Raw genomic sequence first — 20,525 nt, forward strand, 5'->3', positions numbered from 1 at the left:
TCCTGCCATCATCCCTTGACATATTAGCTTCTTGGGTAGACTTACTATTTCTTTATCTTCCACTAAATTGGAAGATTTCAATATAGAAAACTGAGGAACCCATCCCACTCATACTATTTTCTTCATCCAACAGTCATTTTTCAGTTCCTATTATGACCAGTACTGTAAAGGATTATCCACTTCTAAACATCTAACATTTACAGCCCATGTATGCATTCCAGTTCTCTTTTTGCCAAGCCAAGAGAAGCTGCTCCTACTTGAGAAAGAGTGATTGGCCAAGGCTGCAGTTGTTTCACAGAAATTTTCAAAAGAAAATTCCATATACCCACTATCTACCTGCAAGACCCAGTCACTGGGGGAGTGGGAGAGGAGACAGATTCCCCAAGCCACTCCCTAATTATTTCTTTCAGTGAAGAAATAATGAAGCTGCCCAGAAATGTCATGGTATACACAAGTCGTTAGGGAGGAATTGGTGGTGAATACTCCTGCCTCAATTTTTCAGACCCGTAAGTGGGGATTATAATAATCCTTATCTTAATTGTTTTGAGAATTAAATGAGCTAATGCTTTAGAACAGTGTCTGACACATAGTGAGCACTCAATAAAATGAACTCTTATTGTTATCCCAGAATGCAGGTACCCTCACCAGTGCACAGTCATGAAGGCATTGCCAGTCCTGCAGAGAGAATGAACACAGAGAGAACACAGATAAAAGGATGCTGAAGTTAAACAAAGCCACAGCACCATGCAGGCCTTTTCAGTAAAGAATTAAACAGCCGTCCAGAAAGTTGTGAAGCAAACTGGAGAGAAGCCAAGACTTCAGCAGACATCACTGAAAGGGATTTTATACTTAAAGACATTTCTTTGGGCAACTTAGGACCTGTCTGTGATGAGCACTGAGAGCCCTGAAAAAAGACTTCTAGCAGGACAAGAACACCTTAGATCATCCAGAAAAAGGTCCAGAAAGAACTTAGATTATTCTTTGAGCCACACTGCATAGGCTTATTATCAGTTCTTTAGTAAGAAAGAACAGGATAGTAGTCCACTCTAAAATCTTTATCATAAAGCTCACCACAGTATGGATTTAGTCCTTCTTTTTACAAAAGTATCCTTTGTCTTTGTAAAGTCATAGATGAGTTGGGCTTTGTGCTAGACATTGGAAACACATGGTGAACAAGACAGACCCACATGAGTTTATGATTCAATAGGAGAGACTGACATTGACCAAGTAATCACACAAATGTCATTGCAGGCTTGATAAGTGCCCAGAAGAAATATAAAGTAGTCAATGAAGATAATATCTGGGAATTTGAGACTTGGGGGTCCGACAGTTTTCTGACAGTTTTCTTTCCCAGACAGTGCCCCCTTATCCTGAGGGTGTGGCAACAGCATTGCCACACCCTCAGGATAAGGGGGCACTGTCTGGGCAAGAACTGTAGCAGATGGTGCCAGGGAATAGAGAGTGTGCTTGAAGGCTCTGGGGTGGGGCTCTGGCTGTGGGCCAGCAACTGGAAGAAGGCTTGTGCAGGGAGCATGTCAGCAGGATAGAGAGCCTGCCAGGCAGGGCCAGGTTAGCATCTTTGCTTTCTTCCAAATACAGGGCAGGTCATTGAAGGGTTTAGGCACACACAGTTGATTGTGACATATTTAGATTTGTGTTTTTAATGGATCCTTCCAACTGCAGTGTGGAAAGGAGTTTGAGGGACTAAAATGGAAAAGAGAAGTCCATTTTGGGAGACTTTCAACCTGGCCATTAGAACCAAGATTATGGTGAGCACAACCAAACACAAAGACCCCTTTACTGAATCAGATCCCAAAAGGCTCATACCTGAATGGATGCTCCATGTGCTGGAGAGACACACAAACTGTAAGAGTCCAGGTGACCACAGTGAAACTGTTATTTGGGTAAATTTAGTTGAATCAGAAAGTGTCAAGAATAACACTTAGCCATATAGAAGTTCATGAAAATAATGGGCTTGACCCAGCAAAATAAGTAGCTGGGAATGTGAGACTGAAATGATTAGCCAACATACTGGGGTTTTGAACAGGCCACCTGGATTCAGAGCAGCTTAAAAACAAGAGAAATTAGACAGATGAAGATCAAATTACTCCACCAGTTTTATTAAAAGCAGAGTTGAAGAATTTGGCTTAGGTCTACAGGCAAGCCATGTTGCAAAAATTTCACTTCTAAATTCACACTCCGCCTCTCAGAGTGTGCCCTGTAACTGAGGGAGGAGGTGCAGGATAGAGCCTGTTTGGGGAACTTTTGCCTTTTGTGGGCTCCTTCCATAAGCAAACATTAGAAATTATATTTTACAGCTGCATTGGTACAGAACTATAAGCCAGGGTGGTTTATATTCACTTTCTCTTCTGATTTTAAAAGAAAAAAACTTTTTTTGTGGCCCTCTAAACCAGGATGCATCAGCCCAGCACAGGGCAGAATCCTGGTGTTGCAGGTACATTGGTCCTGAGATGCAGGAAAGGGGACTTAAGCTGAAAGTGCCCATGATGGACAGTGCTAACCTTCATGGGATCTGCCTATGGAACATGACTGGTTGTCCCGCCAACAAACTACACTAGGATCCAAAGACATGTTCTGGTCCTGGATGACCAAATTTCTGTACCAGCAGATTCTGGTTCCCTCAGTTCCACGTACCAAGTGGCATTAAATACAGTCTTGGGACTTCCCTGGCAGTCCAGTCATTAAGACCACACTTACAATGCAGGGGGCATAAGTTTGATCCCTGGTAGAGCAGAGACATTACTTTGCTAACAAAGGTCCATCTAGTCAAGGCTATGGTTTTTCCAGTGGTCATGTATGGATGTGAGAGATGGATGGTGAAGAAAGCTGAGCGCCGAAGAATTGATGCTTTTGAACTGTGGTGTTGGAGAAGACTCTTGAGAGTCCCTTGGCCTGCAAGGAGATCCAACCAGTCCATCCTAAAGGAGATCAGTCCTGGGTGTTCACTGGAAGGACTGATGCTGAAGCTGAAACTCCAATACTTTGGTCACCTCATGTGAAGAGTTGACTCATTTGAAAAGACCCTGATGCTGGGAAGGATTGGGGGCAGGAGGAGAAGGGGACAACAGAGGATGAGATGGCTGGATGGCATCACTGACTCGATGGACATGGGTTTGGGTAGACTCCGGGAGTTGGTGATGGGCAGGGGGGCCTGGCATGCTACAGTTCATGGGGTTGCAAAGAGTCGGACACAACTGAGCGACTGAACTGAACTGAAGAGGAGCTAAGATTCTACATGTCGTGTGCTGTGTGGACAAGAAATAAAAATAGTCTAGTAGCCAAAAATAATGTGTTTTCCAGTCTTTGTGTCTCTTGGAGCATGTTAATTAAAATCTGTAACTCGTCACAACACATCCAGAAAGACTGTTCCTTCCTAATTCCGTCAAGCCCTGCAACTGACTGCCCTTACAGCAAACCCACCTATCTGACCCTAGTCTGGCTTATCGGTTTCTGTCTGGGTGTTTGAGTTGTCACACTTGGACAAGTGGCACATGTGTGTTTCAACAGCTGGTGCTTTCAAACTCCAGAGAGGGGTTCCATGATGAAGTTTCCAGGCCTGTGATGCAGCCCAGCTGCCAACATGACCTGCATTTCCAGGGAGGATAAGTAAGCCATAGTCTTACATCTTTGACTAAACAAGATCCACGCCTTCTGATAAGGCAAGAGCTTAAGAAATAACTAACTCCAAAGTGTAACTGCCTGTTTTCACATGATGGGAGAAACCACATCTCTGTATTATTACAAGCTTAAGTAGGCTCTGGGAGTGACTCTGTGCTATTAAATCTTTAAGAACAGTTGGTGTTCTATATATGCAAATTTCTACTCACCAGGCAGACACTGCAGCTCCGTTTGCTTGAAAAAGATGGCAGAATAGCCTGGACCTAGACTTCCCAATACATCTCAGGAGGCTGAGTCTGGGTCTTCCTACCATGCTCCATCAGTGGTGAAACTAAGCCAAGCCAGCCAGGGGCTGGAATGCACCCGCAGTCAGATGCCCCTACAGTTCTTAAAATTTTGATGAATAAAAGCTAGGGGGTAAATTGCCCTGGCATTTAAAAGCTCCAGTAGTTTCTATTTCACAGGCAGTGAAAACTTTGTTACTTTGTTAGGGTAAAGTGGTACCAGCCTTCCAGGGAAACCAAAACTTGTTCTGCGTCTCACAGGAAGCTGAGGACACAAGCATGTGAAATTATAAGTAGGAATTTCACAGGGCACAGACTCACTTGTACAAAGCATGTTAACTGTCTTTCTTTGGGTGCCTCAGATCCTCATTTGTAAAATGGAGACTATTCCTACCTTAAAGTTTATCACAAAGATTAAATGAACTAATACAGGGAAGCTTTTCATTCAGCATATACTCGAATACTGAACAAAGGTTAGCTATTACACAACTGTAATATATTTTATATACTCACTTACTCAAAAAATACATATGTATATATATTTAAATTCTATCTCAAGCACTGTTCCAGCTGGCAGCAAAAACTCGGTCCCACAGAGAGGAAACCCAGCAGTACAAAGTCCCTGTAGAAGATTTGAGCCAGTGGCATTAGGAAAGGACACTTTCCTTGACATCCCTGTCTTTGTTCCTGGCATTTCTGCATTTGTCTTTGCTTCCTGATGTGAGAACCCCACTCGGAAGCCTGGGAGTGTGGCATGACCTCCCCAACACCTGAAAGTGGGAAAAGGAGTGGCAAGGGGGAAGCATGTCAGCTAATATTTCCTGCTGCAATAGAAATACTCTACAGTTCCCATGTAGCTTGTGTTTATCATCTATGAGCTGATAGTCTCCAGTCTGGATGAGTCCTCTGACTTCTAGATTTCTGTACCCAACGGACATGTGCACTTGCAAGTCAAATAAGCGGCTCACATTGAACAGACCCAAGAAAAGACTCTTGGCTCCCTTGCCCCCCTCCCCAGTGTTACAAACCCAGTCCTGCTATCTCAGCAAATGGCCCCATGGTTCACCCAGCTGCTCAAGCCAGAACCTAGGACTGATCTTTGAGACCTCTCTTTCCTTTACCCCCACCCATATCTCATCTATCCAGTAGATTCTGCCTCCGGAATTCATACCAATTCTGTCCTTGTCTGTCCATCTCTGATGCCACCACCCTACACCCTAGTCTGATCCTCCATCAGCCCCATCAATAGCTTCAGATATGGTCTCCATGCTGCCCTCTTAGCAGTAATAACTCATTTCTCTATACAGTGGAATGATCTAATATAAACTGTATTATATCCCAGCTCAAAACTCTCAATGGTATCCCTTCCCACATAGAAATGTACAAACTTCTCCCCCGGGCCATGTCATCTTTCTGACCTTCTCTTATGCCATCTTCCTTCTGCTCTCTGCACACACCCACGCTGGCCTTCTTTCTGCTTTTCAACATGACAAGTTCATTTCTTCCTTGAGGTCACATGGGACTCTTTTTCTTGTGCCTTCTCTCAGTGGGTTGGCTTTTTGGACTCAATTCAAGAAGGCACCCTAGTGCTAACTACCCAAAACTAAGTTAGTCTTTTAAGTCTGTTTGTATCACCACCCCTCCCATCTTTATCATATTGCTTACCATTCGTTGCTTGAAGTTAACTTATTTCTCTAGTTGTTTGTTATCCCATCATATTAGAAATACATGGCATTTTATCCATTACTTTACAGTTCACACACACATTTGAGATCCAGGAGAACAATGATCTTGTCAGGCACAGTAGTATTTTTTAATAAATGAATCATCTTATTTGATACTCATGTTCTTCTCACTCAATCTCATGCAATTCATACACAAGAATAAAATAAACTACTTGTAAATCTCTGAAACATAATAATTTCAAACTTCCTTGACTTTACACAGTGGTTCCCTCTGCTGAAATGTCCTTTATTTGTTCTTCTATTCATCCTTCAAATCCCTGTTTGATAAGCAGCATGCAGAGGGATGCGAATAGGAACCATGGAACTGATGAGGCAGGGAAATAGGTAGCCTGCTGCCAGTTGGTAAGGTAAGAACTTGGGGCTTGAAGGAAGACTGGAGTCTCTGTAGGGAAATTCTGCCCCAAACCTGGAGCCTTCCCTTTCCTCAAGACAGGAAGCTAGGGGGTGGGGGACTTTGAATATTCAACAGCCTACTCACCATCTCCATTTGTGTGTTTTTTTAGGTTCCCAAACTTTTACTATCCAAATAGAACTTGACATGTAAGATAGCCCCAGTCACCTGCTCAGCCTAAAAGCCGCAGAGAAATTTTTGACTCCACCCCCCACACATACAACACACACACACACACACACACACACACACACACCTCACATCCAATTTGTCAGCACATCTGGGCCCTTCTTAGCGCTGCCCCCCAACCCCCCACTGGCACCCTAGACCAAGCGTCATCATCCCTTGGCTGAGCCATTATCATAACCTCTAATTATCTCTCTTCTCTCTCCCCTTGTCCCGACCCTTCATTCTCTGCAAACAGCCTAGCAACCTTTTTAAAACCTAGACCCTGGTAGGTGGTCCTAAGATGGCAGAGGACTAGGACAGGGAGACCACTTTCTCCCCCACAAATTCATCAAAAGAACATTTAAACGCTGAGTAAATTCCACAAAACAACTTCTGAATGCTGGCAGAGGACATCAGGCACCCAGAAAAGCAGCCCATTGTCTTCGAAAGGAGGTAGGAAAAATATAAAAGACAAAAAAAGAGACAAAAGAGGTAGGGACAGAGCTCCATTCCGGGAAAGGAGTCTTAAAAAGAGAGAAGTTTCCAAACACCAGGAAACACTCTCACTGCCGAGTCTGTGGCAAGTCTTGGAAGCACAGAGAGCAACATAATAGGGAGAAAAATAAGTAAATAATTAAAACCCACAGAATACGAGCCCAACCATAACTCCCCCAGCGGAGAAGCAATGCAGACACCTGCACCCGCCACTAGCAAGTGGGAGCTGGGCAGGGAGGCGTGGGCTGCATTGCTTAGAGTAAGGATCGGGCCTGAATGCCCCGAGGGTAATCAGAGCGAACTAATTTGGCCTAGCAAACCAGACTGTGGGATAGCTACCACGCGAAAAGCCCTAAGACACCACCAGGCCTGCACACAGAACAAAGGGCTGAACAGAACTAGCCAGCTTCAGACAATCCCCCTCCAGTGACAGGCAGCCAGAGCTGGAAGGGGGCAATCGCAGCCCCAGAGAGACATTATCTACCTAACTGCAAGCAGGCTTCTTTGCTAACTAAGACTTCTTGGGGTTCTGGACAGTCATCATCCGCCTGAGAAGGTGCGCTGGTTGTACACCCAGAAAACCAAGCAGCAGGGACAGGAGAGGCAATAAGTCTCAGTGACTGCGCTCGCCAAACACCTCATCACCCAAGCTGCTCAGAGCTGGGAAGGGCACAAAACGCAGGCCCAACGGAGTCTGTGCCTCTAAAGACTGCCCGAGTGCCTGAATCTGAGTGGCTTAGACCTGGGAGGTGCATGCAGCCCAGGGCCCACCTCGGATGGTTCCCAGCGGAGCAACCTAGAGCCTGAGCTGTGTGGGTAGGGAGGGTGCACGCGCCATGAGCGGGGGCAGGCCCAGTGTGGCTGAGACACTGCAAGCACATGCCAGTGTTATTTGTTTGCAGCGTCCCTCACTCCCCACAGCGTGACTGAACAAGTGAGCACCGCCCCCCCCCCCAAAAAAAAGTGTCCACCACCGCCCCCCTTGTGTCAGGGTGGAAATCAGACACTGAAGAGACCAGCAAACATAAGAAGCTAAAACTGAGGGAACCGCCTTGAAAGTGACACTGCAATAGATTAAAACCCTGTAGTTAGTACCGACTACATAGGAAGGGGGCATATAGATCTTGAGAAATATAAGCTGGACCAAGGAACTATCCGAAAATGAACTGACCCCACACTGCCCACAACAACACCAGAGAAAGTCCTAGATATATTTTTACTATTTTTACGATCATTCTTTTTTTTTTCTTTAACTTTTTTTTAATTTTTAAGTCCTCTATTACTCCTTTAATTTTCATTTTTATAACCTACTATTACTTTTCAAAAAAAAGACTATTTTTTAAAAGCAAATTTCATATATATTTTTTAAAAATAATTTTTGTGACTTTGTTTTTTTCTTCTTCTTCTTTTCTTTAATATTGTATTTTGAAACTCCAACCTCTACTCTAGAATTTTAATCTTTGCTTTTTGATATTTGTTATCAATTTTGTACCTTTAAGAACCCAATCTTCAGTACCCATTTTTACTTGGGAGTGAGATTACTGGCCTGACTGCTCTCTCCCCCTTTGGACTCTCCTTTTTTCCACCAGGTCGCCTCTGTCTCCTCCCTCCCCCTTCTCTTCTCTACCCAACTCTCTGAATCTCTGTGTGTTCCAGACGGTGGAGAACACTTAGGGAACTGATTACTGTCTGGATCTGTCTCTCTCCTTTTGATTCCCCCCTTTTATCCTCCTGGCCACCTCTGTCTCCTTCCTCCCTCTTCTCTTCTTTGTATAACTCCATGAACATCTCTGAGCGGTCCAGACTGTGGAGTGCACATAAGGAAGTGATTACTGGCTAGCTTGCTCTCTCCTCTTTTGATTCCACCTCATCTCATTCGGGTCACCTCTAACTCCCCCCTCCCTCTGTTCTTCTCCATGTAACTCTGTGAACCTCTCTGGGTGTCCCTCACTGTGGAGAAACTTTTCATCTTTAACCTAGATGTTTTATCAAAGGCGCTGTATAGAAGGAGAAGTCTTGAGACTACTGTAAAAATAAAACTGAAAACCAGAAGCAGGAGGCTGAAGTCCAAATCCTGAGAACATCAGAGAACTCCTGACTCCAGGGAACATTAATTGATAGGAGCTCATCAAACGCCTCTATACCTACACTGAAACCAAGCACCACCCAAGGGCCAACAAGTTCCAGAGCAAGACATACCATGCAAATTCTCCAGCAACACAGGAACACAGCCCTGAGCTTCAATATACAGGCTGCCCAAAGTTACTCCAAAACCATTGACATCTCATACCTCGTTACTAGACACTTCATTGCACTCCAGAGAGAAGAAATCCAGCTCCACCCACCAGAACACCAACACAAGCTTCCTTAACCAAGAAACCTTGACAAGCCACTGATACAACCCCACCCACAGTGAGGAAACTCCATAATAAAGAGAACTCCACCAACTGCCAGAATACAGAAAGGCCACCCCAAACTCAGCAATATAAACAATATGAAGAGACAGAGGAATACCCAGCAGGTAAAGGAACAGGATAAATGCCCACCAAACCAAACAAAAGAGGAAGAGATAGGGAATCTACCTGATAAAGAATTCCAAATAATGATAGTGAAAATGATCCAAAATCTTGAAATAAAAATGGAATCACAAATAAATAGCCTGGAGACAAGGATTGAGAAAATGCAAGAAAGGTTTAACAAGGACCTAGAATAAATAAAAAAAGAGTCAATATATAACGAATAATGCAATAAATGAGATCAAAAACACTCCGGAGGCAACAAATAGTAGAATAGTGGAGGCAGAAGATAGGATTAGAAAAGTAGAAGATAGAATGGTAGAAATAAATGAATCAGAGAGGAAAAAAGAAAAATGAATTAAAAGAAATGAGGACAATCTCAGAGACCTCCAGGACAATATTAAATGCTCCAACATTCGAATCACAGGAGTCCCAGAAAAAGAAGACAAAAAGAAAGACCATGAGAAAATACTTAAGGAGATAATAGTTGAAAACTTCTCTAAAATGGGGAAGGAAATAATCACCCAAGTCCAAGAAACCCAGAGAGTCCCAAACGGGATAAACCCAAGGCAAAACACCCCAAGACACATATTAATCAAATTAACAAAGTTCAAACACAAAGAACAAATATTAAAAGCAGCAAGGAAAAAACAACAAATAACACACAAGGGGATTCCCATAAGGATAACAGCTGATCTTTCAAGAGAAACTCTTCAGGCCAGGAGGGAATGGCAAGACATATTTAAAGTGATGAAAGAAAATAACCTACAGCCCAGATTACGGTACCCAGCAAGGATCTCATTCAAATATGAGGGAGAAATCAAAAGCTTTACAGACAAGCAAAAGCTGAGAGAATTCAGCACCACTAAAGTAGCTCTCCAACAAATGCTAAAGGATATTCTCTAGACAGGAGACACAAAAACAGTGTATAAATTCGAATCCAAAACAATAAAGCAAATGGCAAAGGGATCATACTTATCAATAATTACCTTAAACGTAAATGGTTTGAATGCCCCAACCAAAAGACAAAGACTGGCTGAATGGATACAAAAACAAGACCCCTATATACGCTGTCTACAAGAGACCCATCTCAAAACAGGGGACACATACAGACTGAAAGTGAAGGGCTGGAAAAAGATATTCCATACAAATAGAGATCAAAAGAAAGCAGGAGTAGCAATACTCATATCAGATAAAATAGACTTTAAAACAAAGGCTGTGAAAAGAGACAAAGAAGGACACTACATAATGATCAAAGGATCAATTCAAGAAGAAGATATAACAATTATAAATATATTTGCACCCAACATAGGAGCACCACAATATGTAAGACAAATGCTAACACATATGAAAGGGGAAATTAACAATAACACAATAATAGTGGGAGACTTTAATACCCCACTCACACCTATGGATAGATCAATTAAACAGAAAATTAACAAGGAAACACAAACTTTAAATGATACAATAGACCAGTTAGACCTAATTGATATCTATAGGACATTTCACCCCAAAACAATGAATTTCACCTTTTTCTCAAGTGCGCACAGAACCTTCTCCAGGATAGATCACATCCTGGGCCATAAATCTAGCCTTGGAAAATTCAAAAAAATTGAAATCATTACAAGAACCTTTTCTGACCACAATGCAGTAAGATTAGATCTCAATTACAGGAGAAAAACTATTAAAAAATTCCAACATATGGAGGCTGAACAACACGCTGCTGAATAACCAATAAACCACAGAAGAAATCAAAAAAGAAATCAAAATATGCATAGAAACGAATGAAAATGAAAACACAACAACCCAAAACCTATGGGACACTGTAAAAGCAGTGCTAAGGGGAAAGTTCATAGCAATACAGGCATACCTCAAGAAACAAGAAAAAAGTCAAATAAATAACCTAACTCTACACCTAAAGCAACTAGAAAAGGAAGAAATGAAGAACCCCAGGGTTAAGGAAGAAATAGAAAATCTTAACAGACCCATCACAAGCACGGAAATTGAAACTGTAATCAAAAATCTTCCAGCAAACAAAGGCCCCGGTCCAGATGGCTTCACAGCTGAATTCTACCAAAAATTTAGAGAAGAGCTAACACCTATCCTGCTCAAACTCTTCCAAAAAATTGCAGAGGAAGGTAAACTTCCAAACTCATTCTATGAGGCCACCATCACCCTAATACCAAACCTGACAAGATCCCACAAAAAAAGAAAACTACAGGCCAATATCACTGATGAACATAGATGCAAAAATCCTTAACAAAATTCTAGCAATCAGAATCCAACAACACATTAAAAAGATCATACACCATGATCAAGTGGGCTTTATCCCAGGGATGCAAGGATTCTTCAATATCCTCAAATCAATCAATGTAATACACCACATTAACAAATTGAAAAATAAAAACCATATGATTACCTCAATAGATGCAGAGAAAGCCTTTGCCAAAATTCAACATCCATTTATGATAAAAACTCTCCAGAAAGCAGGAATAGAAGGAACATACCTCAACATAATAAAAGCTATATATGACAAACCCACAGCAAACATTATCCTCAATGGTGAAAAATTGAAAGCATTTCCTCTAAAGTCAGGAACAAGACAAGGGTGCCCACTTTCACCATTACTATTCAACATAGTTTTGGAAGTTCTGGCCACAGCAATCAGAGCAGAAAAAGAGATAAAAGGAATCCAAATTGGAAAAGAAGAAGTAAAACTCTCACTATTTGCAGATGACATGATCCTCTACATAGAAAACCCTAAAGATTCCACCAGAAAATTACTTGAAATAATCAATGACTATAGTAAAGTTGCAGGATATAAAATCAACACACAGAAATCCCTTGCATTCCTATACAATAATAATGAGAAAGCAGGAAGAGAAATTAAGGAAACAATTCCATTCACCATTGCAACGGAAAGAATAAAATACTTAGGAATATATCTACCTAAAGAAACTAAAGACCTATATATAGAAAACTATAAAACACTGGTGAAAGAAATCAAAGAGAACACTAATAGATGGAGAAACATACCATGTTCATGGATGGGAAGAATCAATATAGTGAAAATGAGTATACTACCCAAAGCAATCTATAGATTCAATGCAATCCCTATCAAGCTACCAACAGTATTCTTCACAGAGCTAGAAATGGAAATACAAAAAACCTCGAATAGCCAAAGCAATCTTGAGAAAGAAGAATGGAACTGGAGGAATCAACCTGCCTGACTTCAGGCTCTACTACAAAGCCACAGTTATCAAGACAGTATGGTACTGGCACAAAGACAGAAATATAGATCAATGGAATAAAATAGAAAGCCCAGAGATAAATCCACACACATATGGACACCTTATCTTTGACAAAGGAGGCAAGAATATACAATGGATTAAAGACAATCTCTTTAACAAGTGGTGCTGGGAAATCTGGTCAACCACTTGTAAAAGAATGAAACTAGACCACTTTCTAACACCATACACAAAAATAAACTCAAAATGAATTAAAGATCTAAACGTAAGACCAGAAACTATAAAACTCCTAGAGGAGAACATAGGCAAAACACTCTCTGACATACATCACAGCAGGATGCTCTATGACCCACCTCCCAGAATATTGGAAATAAAATCAAAAATAAACAAATGGGACCTAATTAACCTTAAAAGCTTCTGCACATCAAAGGAAACTATCAGCAAGGTGAAAAGACAGCCTTCAGAATGGGAGAAAATAATAGCAAATGAAGCAACTGACAAACAACTAATCTCAAAAATATACAAGCAACTCCTACAGCTCAACTCCAGAAAAATAAACGACCCAATCAAAAAATGGGCCAAAGAACTAAATAGACATTTCTCCAAAGAAGACATACAGATGGCTAACAAACACATGAAAAGATGCTCAACATCACTCATTATCAGAGAAATGCAAATCAAAACCACTATGAGGTATCATTTCACACCAGTCAGAATGGCTGAGATCCAAAAGTCTACAAATAATAAATGCTGGAGAGGGTGTAGAGAAAAGGGAACCCTCTTACATTGTTGGTGGGAATGCAAACTAGTACAGCCACTATGGAGAACAGTGTGGAGATTCCTTAAAAAACTGGAAATAGAACTGCCTTATGATCCAGCAATCCCACTGCTGGGCATACACACTGAGGAAACCAGAAGGGAAAGAGACACGTGTACCCCAATGTTCATCGCAGCACTGTTTATAATAGCCAGGGCATGGAAGCAACCTAGATGTCCATCAGCACATGAATGGATAAGAAAGCTGTGGTACGTATACACAATGGAGTATTACTCAGCCATTAAAAAGAATACATTTGAATCAGTTCTAATGAGGTGGATGAAACTGGAGCCTATTATACAGAGTGAAGTAAGCCAGAAGGAAAAACATAAATACAGTATACTAACGCATATATATGGAATTTAGAAAAATGGTAACAATAACCCGGTGTACGAGACAGCAAAAGAGACACTGATGTATAGAACAGTCTTATGGACTCTGTGGGAGAGGGAGAGGGAGAGGGTGGGAAGATTTGGGAGAATGACATTGAAACATGTAAAATATCATGTAAGAAATGAGTTGCCAGTCCAGGTTCGATGCACGATACTGGATGCTTGGGGCTAGTGCACTGGGACGACCCAGAGGGATGGTATGGGGAGGGAGGAGGGAGGAGGGTTCAGGATGAGGAACACATGTATACCTGTGGCAGATTCATTTTGATATTTGGCAAAACTAATACAATTATGTAAAGTTTAAAAATAAAATAAAATAAAAAAAAGAGAACCCCAGGGTTAGTAGAAGGAAAGACATCTTTAAAATTAAGGCAGAAATGAATGTAAAAGAAACAAAGGAGACCATAGCAAAAATCAACAGAGCCAAAAACTGGTTCTTTGAAAGGATAAATAAAATTGACAAACCATTAGCTAGACTCATCAAGAAACAAAGGGAGAAAAATCAAATCAATAAAATTAGAAATGAAAATGGAGAGATCACAACAGACAACACACAAATACAAAGGATCATAAGAGACTACTATCAGCAATTACATGCCAATAAAATGGACAAGGTGGAAGAAATGGACAAATTCTTAGAAAAGTACAACTTTCCAAAACTGAACCAGGAAGAAGTAGAAAATCTTAACAGACCCATCACAGGCACAGAAATTGAAACTGTAATCAGAAATCTTCCAGCAAACAAAAGCCCAGGTCCAGATGCCTTCACAACTGAATTCTACCAAAAATTTAGAGAAGAGCTAACACCTATACTACTCAAACCCTTCCAGAAAATTGCAGAGGAAGGTAAACCTCCAAACTTATCCTATGAGGCCACCATCACTCTAATACCAAAACTTGACAAACATGCCACAAAAAAAGAAAACTACAGGCCAATATCACTGATGAACATAGATGCAAAAATCCTTAACAAAATTCTAGCAATCAGAATCTAACAACACATTAAAAAGATCATACACCATGATCAAGTGGGCTTTATCCCAGGGATGCAAGGATTCTTCAATATCCACAAATCAATCAATGTAATACACCACATTAACAAATTGAAAAATAAAAACCATATGATTATCTCAATAGATGCAGAGAAAGCCTTTGACAAAATCCAACATCCATTTATGATAAAAAAAAACTCTCCAGAAAGCAGGAATAGAAGGAACATACCTCAACATAATAAAAGCTATATATGAAAAACCCACAGCAAACATTATCCTCAATGGTGAATAATTGAAAGCATTTCCCCTAAAGACAGGAACAAGACAAGGGTGCCCACTTTCACCACTACTATTCAACATAGTTTTGGCAGTTTGGGCCACAGCAATCAGAGCAGAAAAAGAGATAAAAGGAATCCAAATTGGAAAATAAGAAGTAAAACTCTCACTGTTTGCAGATGACATGATTGTCTACATAGAAAACCCTGAAGACTCCACCAGAAAATTACTAGAGCTAATCAATGAATATAGTAAAGTTGCAGGATATAAAATCAACACACAGAAATCCCTTGCATTCCTATACAATAATAATGAGAAAATAGAAAGAGAAATTAAGGAAACAATCCCATTTACCATTGTAACAAAAAGAATAAAATACTTAGGGATATATCTACCTAAAGAAACTAAAGACCTATATATAGAAAACTATAAAACACTGGTGAAAGAAATCAAAGAGGACACTAATAGATGGAGAAACATACCATGTTCATGGATGGGAAGAATCAATATAGTGAAAATGAGTATACTACCCAAAGCAATCTATAGATTCAATGCAATCCCTATCAAGCTACCAACGGTATTTTTCACAGAGCTAGAATAAATAATTTCACAATTTGTATGGAAATACAAAAAAACCTCGAATAGCCAAAGCAATCTTGAGAAAGAAGAATGGAACTGGAGGAATCAACCTGCCTGACTTCAGGCTCTACTACAAAGCCACAGTTATCAAGACAGTATGGTACTGGCACAAAGACAGAAATATTGATCAATGGAACAAAATAGAAAGCCCAGAGATAAATCCATGCACCTATGGACATCTTATCTTTGACAAAGGAGGCAAGAATATACAATGGATTAAAGACAATCTCTTTAACAAGTGGTGCTGGGAAATCTGGTCAACCACTTGTAAAAGAATGAAACTAGACCACTTTCTAACACCATACACAAAAATAAACTCAAAATGAATTAAAGATCTAAACGTAAGACCAGAAACTATAAAACTCCTAGAGGAGAACATAGGCAAAACACTCTCCGACATAAATCACAGTAGGATCCTCTATGACTCACCTCCCAGAATATTGGAAATAAAAACAAAAATAAACAAATGGGACCTAATTAAAATTAAAAAGCTTCTGCACAACAAAAGAAACTATAAGCAAGGTGAAAAGACAGCCTTCAGAATGGGAGAAAATAATAGCAAATGAAGCAACTGACAAACAACTAATCTCAAAAATATACAGCAACTCCTGCAGCTCAATTCCAGAAAAATGAATAACCCAATCAAAAAATGGGCCAAAGAACTAAACAGACATTTCTCCAAAGAAGACATACAGATGGCTAACAAACACATGAAAAGATGCTCAACATCACTCATTATCAGAGAAATGCAAATCAAAACCACTATGAGGTACCATCTCACACCGGTCAGAATGGCTGCTATCCAAAAGTCTACAAGTAATAAATGCTGGAAAGGATGTGGAGAAAAGGGAACCCTCTTACACTGTTGGTGGGAATGCAAACTAGTACAGCCACTATGGAGAACAGTGTGGAAATTCCTTTAAAAACTGGAAATAGAACTGCCATATAACCCAGCAATCCCACTGCTGGGCATACACACTGAGGAAATCAGAATTGAAAAAGACACGTGTACCCCAATGTTCATCAGCAGCACTGTTTATAATAGACAGGACATGGAAGCAACCTAGATGTCCATCAGCAGATGAATGGATAAGAAAGCTGTGGTACATATACACAATGGAGTATTACTCAGCCATTAAAAAGAATACATTTGAATCAGTTCTAATGAGGTGGATGAAACTGGAGCTGATTATACAGAGTGAAGTAAGCCAGAAAGAAAAACACCAATACAGTATACTAACACATATATATGGAATTTAGGAAGATGGTAACAATAACCCTGTATGCAAGACAGCAAAAGAGACACAGAGGCATAGAATAGTCTTTTGGACTCTGTGGGGAGGCGGGGGCGGGGGGCGGTGATTTGGGAGAATGGCATTGAAACATGTATAATATAATATAAGAAATGCATCGCCAGTCCAGGTTCAATGCAGAATACAGGATGCTTGGGGCTGGTGCACTGGAATGACCCAGAGGGATGGTATGCGGAGGGTGGTGGGAGGGGGGTTCAGGATTGGGAACACGTGTACACCCATGGCGGATTCATGTTGATGTATGGCAAAACCCATACAATATTGTAAAGTAATTAGCCTCTAATTAAAATAAATAAATTTAAATTTAAAAAATTAAAGAAAAAAAAAAAAAAACCTAGATCCTGTCACCCCTACTAAAAGCCTTCCAGTGGCTTCCCATCATATTTAGACAGTTCAGCAAAACCTTCATCATGCCTGCCAAGCCTCCCTCCATGCTCTGGCCCAGACTCTGGCCACTGGCCACCTCTCCAGCTTCATTTCCTTCCATCTAGAGCACAGAAAGAAGGTCAAAGACACGGACTCTGGAGCAACTCTTCCATCATTGCCTGTGTGACATTGGACAAATTGCCTGATGTCTCTGTGCTGCGGTTTCTACATCTCTAAAGAGAAGATGACAACACTTTATCAAGCTGCTGTAGGACTAAGGGAGTCCTGAAAAGGGTCTCCAGCCCATAGTAAGCTTCTGTACATGTTTCTGGTTTTAAGTAGTTTGATGTCTTAACCCTCAAATTCAGAGAAGAAAGTGAGTATGAAAAAAAAGATTAAGAGAATATACTTGCAGTTTGCTTAATGCAGTTAAGGACACATTTTTATGAAGTCTCTATAAAGAAGTTATGAAGGTATGTACATAGTGAAATCTCCTTTTGCCTTTTAACTGTAGAAAAACCTAAGAAAGTGTCATGAGTTTTAATAGCATTGAATTAATCAATGGTGTAGTTAGTTAAAAAAACAATAATAGTCTATTTAAAACTCTCTTTTATTTTTTTCATTCCTGATGTTAAACACCTTCCCCCAGTAAAACCAGTCTTGGATTCCAAAGGGGACTGGCAAAATCACTGATCTGACTGACATGGGAAGGGAGGAGAAGGGCACACCTGTGGGCTGGGCGGGCCGGGAGCTCTGGTTGGTGCTTCATGTCTGCCAGGATGGCTATAAATCACCTCTTCTCTTCCTGCTTTGGCAGCTCGGGCTTCCCCAAGGCTGATAAGCATCCAGGTTTTTGCCCTAACATATCTGCTCTCCAAGAAAAAAATAACCCTCTATCTTGGTGGAGGTATTTTTTCTGGCATAATGCCTTCTCTTTCCAATTCTGATGAGTTGATTTTTTTTGTGAATGGAAGAAAGGTAAGTTTATGATATGATTAATATGAATTTTCATATGTCAGAGATAAAAACCAAGCTGATTTTCTTTCACTAATACTGTTTCTTATTTATTTAAACTCTCTTTTCTGTCTTTTTCAAGTCATATGTAGTAGTATGAACTTGACCATGGGTCGTTAGTTTAGGCTTTAGTGCGAAATTATTAAAGCTTGGGAGTGTTTGTTCTTTTCTTTTGGAATCAATAAGGAACTCTCATTTTATTTGTTAAATTACAATGGTAGTGAATTCTGACCCAGGCATTAAAAACTATGTCATCCTCCCATTACATGGATGTTAGCTCTGCTTGAGTTTAGCAATACTATTTTATTTTATTTATGTTTTTACTTTGGAGGCTTGTGTTTTATTCATGGGCTATCAGCCTCCCTCCTGCCCACCGGGGCAGGTAGGAGGAGTGAGGGAAGGGAGGGCAACTGGGCTAGGAGGGGGCCGACTGCCACTGCCCTTTGTAGATGTACTTCAGCATGGTGGTGATGGTGCACATGTCCAGCTCGATTTTCTGAGCCCAGTTCTGCACATCCCTGATTTGTACCTGGTTGAAGTTCTCCACCATCCCAAGCCACTGACCTGTACGCTTGGCAGACTGGGCAGCCTGAATCTGTAGGGTCTTCACCTTGTTGTCCAGCTTTCTCTGGCTCCTGTTGGCCTGGGCCACACCCACATTGAGGTGATCCACAAAAACTTCTGTCAGGCAGGTGGCTGGAGTGATGGCCTCTCGCCTCTTCGGCCGCAGCTTTTTGCATTCGTTCTGCTTGGCCTGGTGGTCTTTCAGCAGGTGAGACAGCATGGTCATGGTGGGCTGGGGGCAGGGCACACCTGGCACCCTCCCAACAACACTGTTTTAATAGAAGGAGTATATGACATTGGGGATAATAATAGCAAAGGAGGATCTTATTTTGCCCTAATAAATACTTTCAGGCTGATCCATGAACCTTGAGGCTAAAGCATCCTGGCCTGCTACTTTGGGCTTGGAGCAGTATCGTGAATGAAGACAACACTAAATCAAGTGTAGCAATGATCCGGCAATTAGAATGGTTGAGAAACATTGACCTGGAATGTTGCATCAGGAACATCGATGTCTTTATAGCACAGAATAGTGTCAGCAGGCTGTGTCTCCTCAATGTAAGGGCACACAGGAGGAAGGGACAGTGGTCCTGGCTTGCAGGCCATCACTCCCGACCTTCATCTTGTTTCCACCTTGGAAATAATTTCTGTAGCCACACAGTTAAGGTGTTAAAGCAGTCTAGGTGTAATGCTTTGCTTCTGCGATGACATTTCACTCAGCCTGCTCTGCACGCTGAGATTCTGAATGGGGAGCACTGAGCTCATCTGTGGCTGAGTGAATCTTCTGAGGGCTCAAAAGGAGACTTGAAAATAGGAGGCAGTTATGAAAAACAATGTGGTTTGTTACTTTTTCTGGGGTGATCAAAAATACGTTTAGTGGAATAAGGTCCTGTGTCTCTAGTCTCAGTGTTGCACCTCTTCCTGATGGGTTCCGCTCCAATTCTCCTCTCTAATCTTGCCTGACTGTATCCAGCAGAGATCTGCCTGAGTCAGGGAGGACAGATAACTTTATCTCATGTGCAGGCTTCAGTCTATTGGGATTAGCAGCCTGGAGCGCCATGTGACAGGCAGAGGGGAGATTCCTGTTCCCTTAAGCTCTTCCTTCACCCAGGCACCTCCGTTTCAGTGGGCAAGGGGAGCTGGTGGGGACAGAAGAGGCTCCCTCATAACATACTCTCCTATGACTCCTTTAGAGAATCTTCTCTAGCTAAGCTATTTCATGACTTCATGTGGCTGAGTTATCCTGAGTCAATTTTGGAATCTGTTTCCCTATCTGGATCCTTTCCGAGTAACTCTAAGGAAAAAATAAGCCAGAACTTACAGTTGTCACATATATGAGAAAGTTCAGAGACAGTGAAACAGCCTTCCATTATTTCTCCAGAATTCTAGTTCCAGTGTTAGAAAAGGCTTCTTTTGTTGTTTTTGGTCCTTGCAAAGACAGCACCTTTCAAAACATGCCCCCAAAACAACAGATAGGATTGCCATAACATGCTGGTATTATCTTCCTAAAATCCCTTCTTATTTCACAATGTAGGTCATAGAGAAGAATGCTGATCCTGAAGTATATCTACTATTCTACTTGAGGAAAATCCGTATCCTTTTATTTTACTGTAATAAATCTGGCTTTGGTGGTAAAAAGAAAACATGCTAAGACTTCTAAAAGAAGTCA

The 20,525-nt window shown here is 41.1% G+C and overlaps 2 protein-coding genes across 2 annotated transcripts in view; one reads left to right on the plus strand and one right to left on the minus strand.

Moving 5' to 3' along the window:
• Nucleotides 1-18,071: 18,071 nt before the first annotated feature.
• LOC133226993 (aldehyde oxidase 4-like) overlaps nt 18,072-20,525 on the plus strand; it is a 72,195-nt gene continuing 69,741 nt past the window's right edge. Inside the window, exons 1-2 of the mRNA XM_061381198.1 lie at nt 18,072-18,259; nt 20,391-20,448. Coding sequence (XP_061237182.1) covers nt 18,206-18,259; nt 20,391-20,448 — 112 coding nt within the window. The 5' untranslated portion in view covers nt 18,072-18,205. The remainder of the gene's footprint in view (nt 18,260-20,390; nt 20,449-20,525) is intronic.
• Nucleotides 18,249-19,129, minus strand: LOC133227010 (biogenesis of lysosome-related organelles complex 1 subunit 1-like). The gene has a single exon (XM_061381238.1). The coding sequence runs from the start codon at nt 19,083-19,085 to the stop codon at nt 18,711-18,713; it is 375 nt and encodes a 124-aa protein (XP_061237222.1). The 5' UTR covers nt 19,086-19,129; the 3' UTR covers nt 18,249-18,710.

This window comes from Bos javanicus, chromosome 2 (genome assembly GCF_032452875.1).
Source record: "Bos javanicus breed banteng chromosome 2, ARS-OSU_banteng_1.0, whole genome shotgun sequence".
Classification (NCBI taxonomy): Eukaryota; Metazoa; Chordata; class Mammalia; order Artiodactyla; family Bovidae; genus Bos; species Bos javanicus.

Excerpts from the sequence above, each read along its gene's own strand:
- LOC133227010 (XM_061381238.1), bottom strand. The coding sequence starts at position 19,085 with ATGACCATGCTGTCTCACCTGCTGAAAGACCACCAGGCCAAGCAGAAC.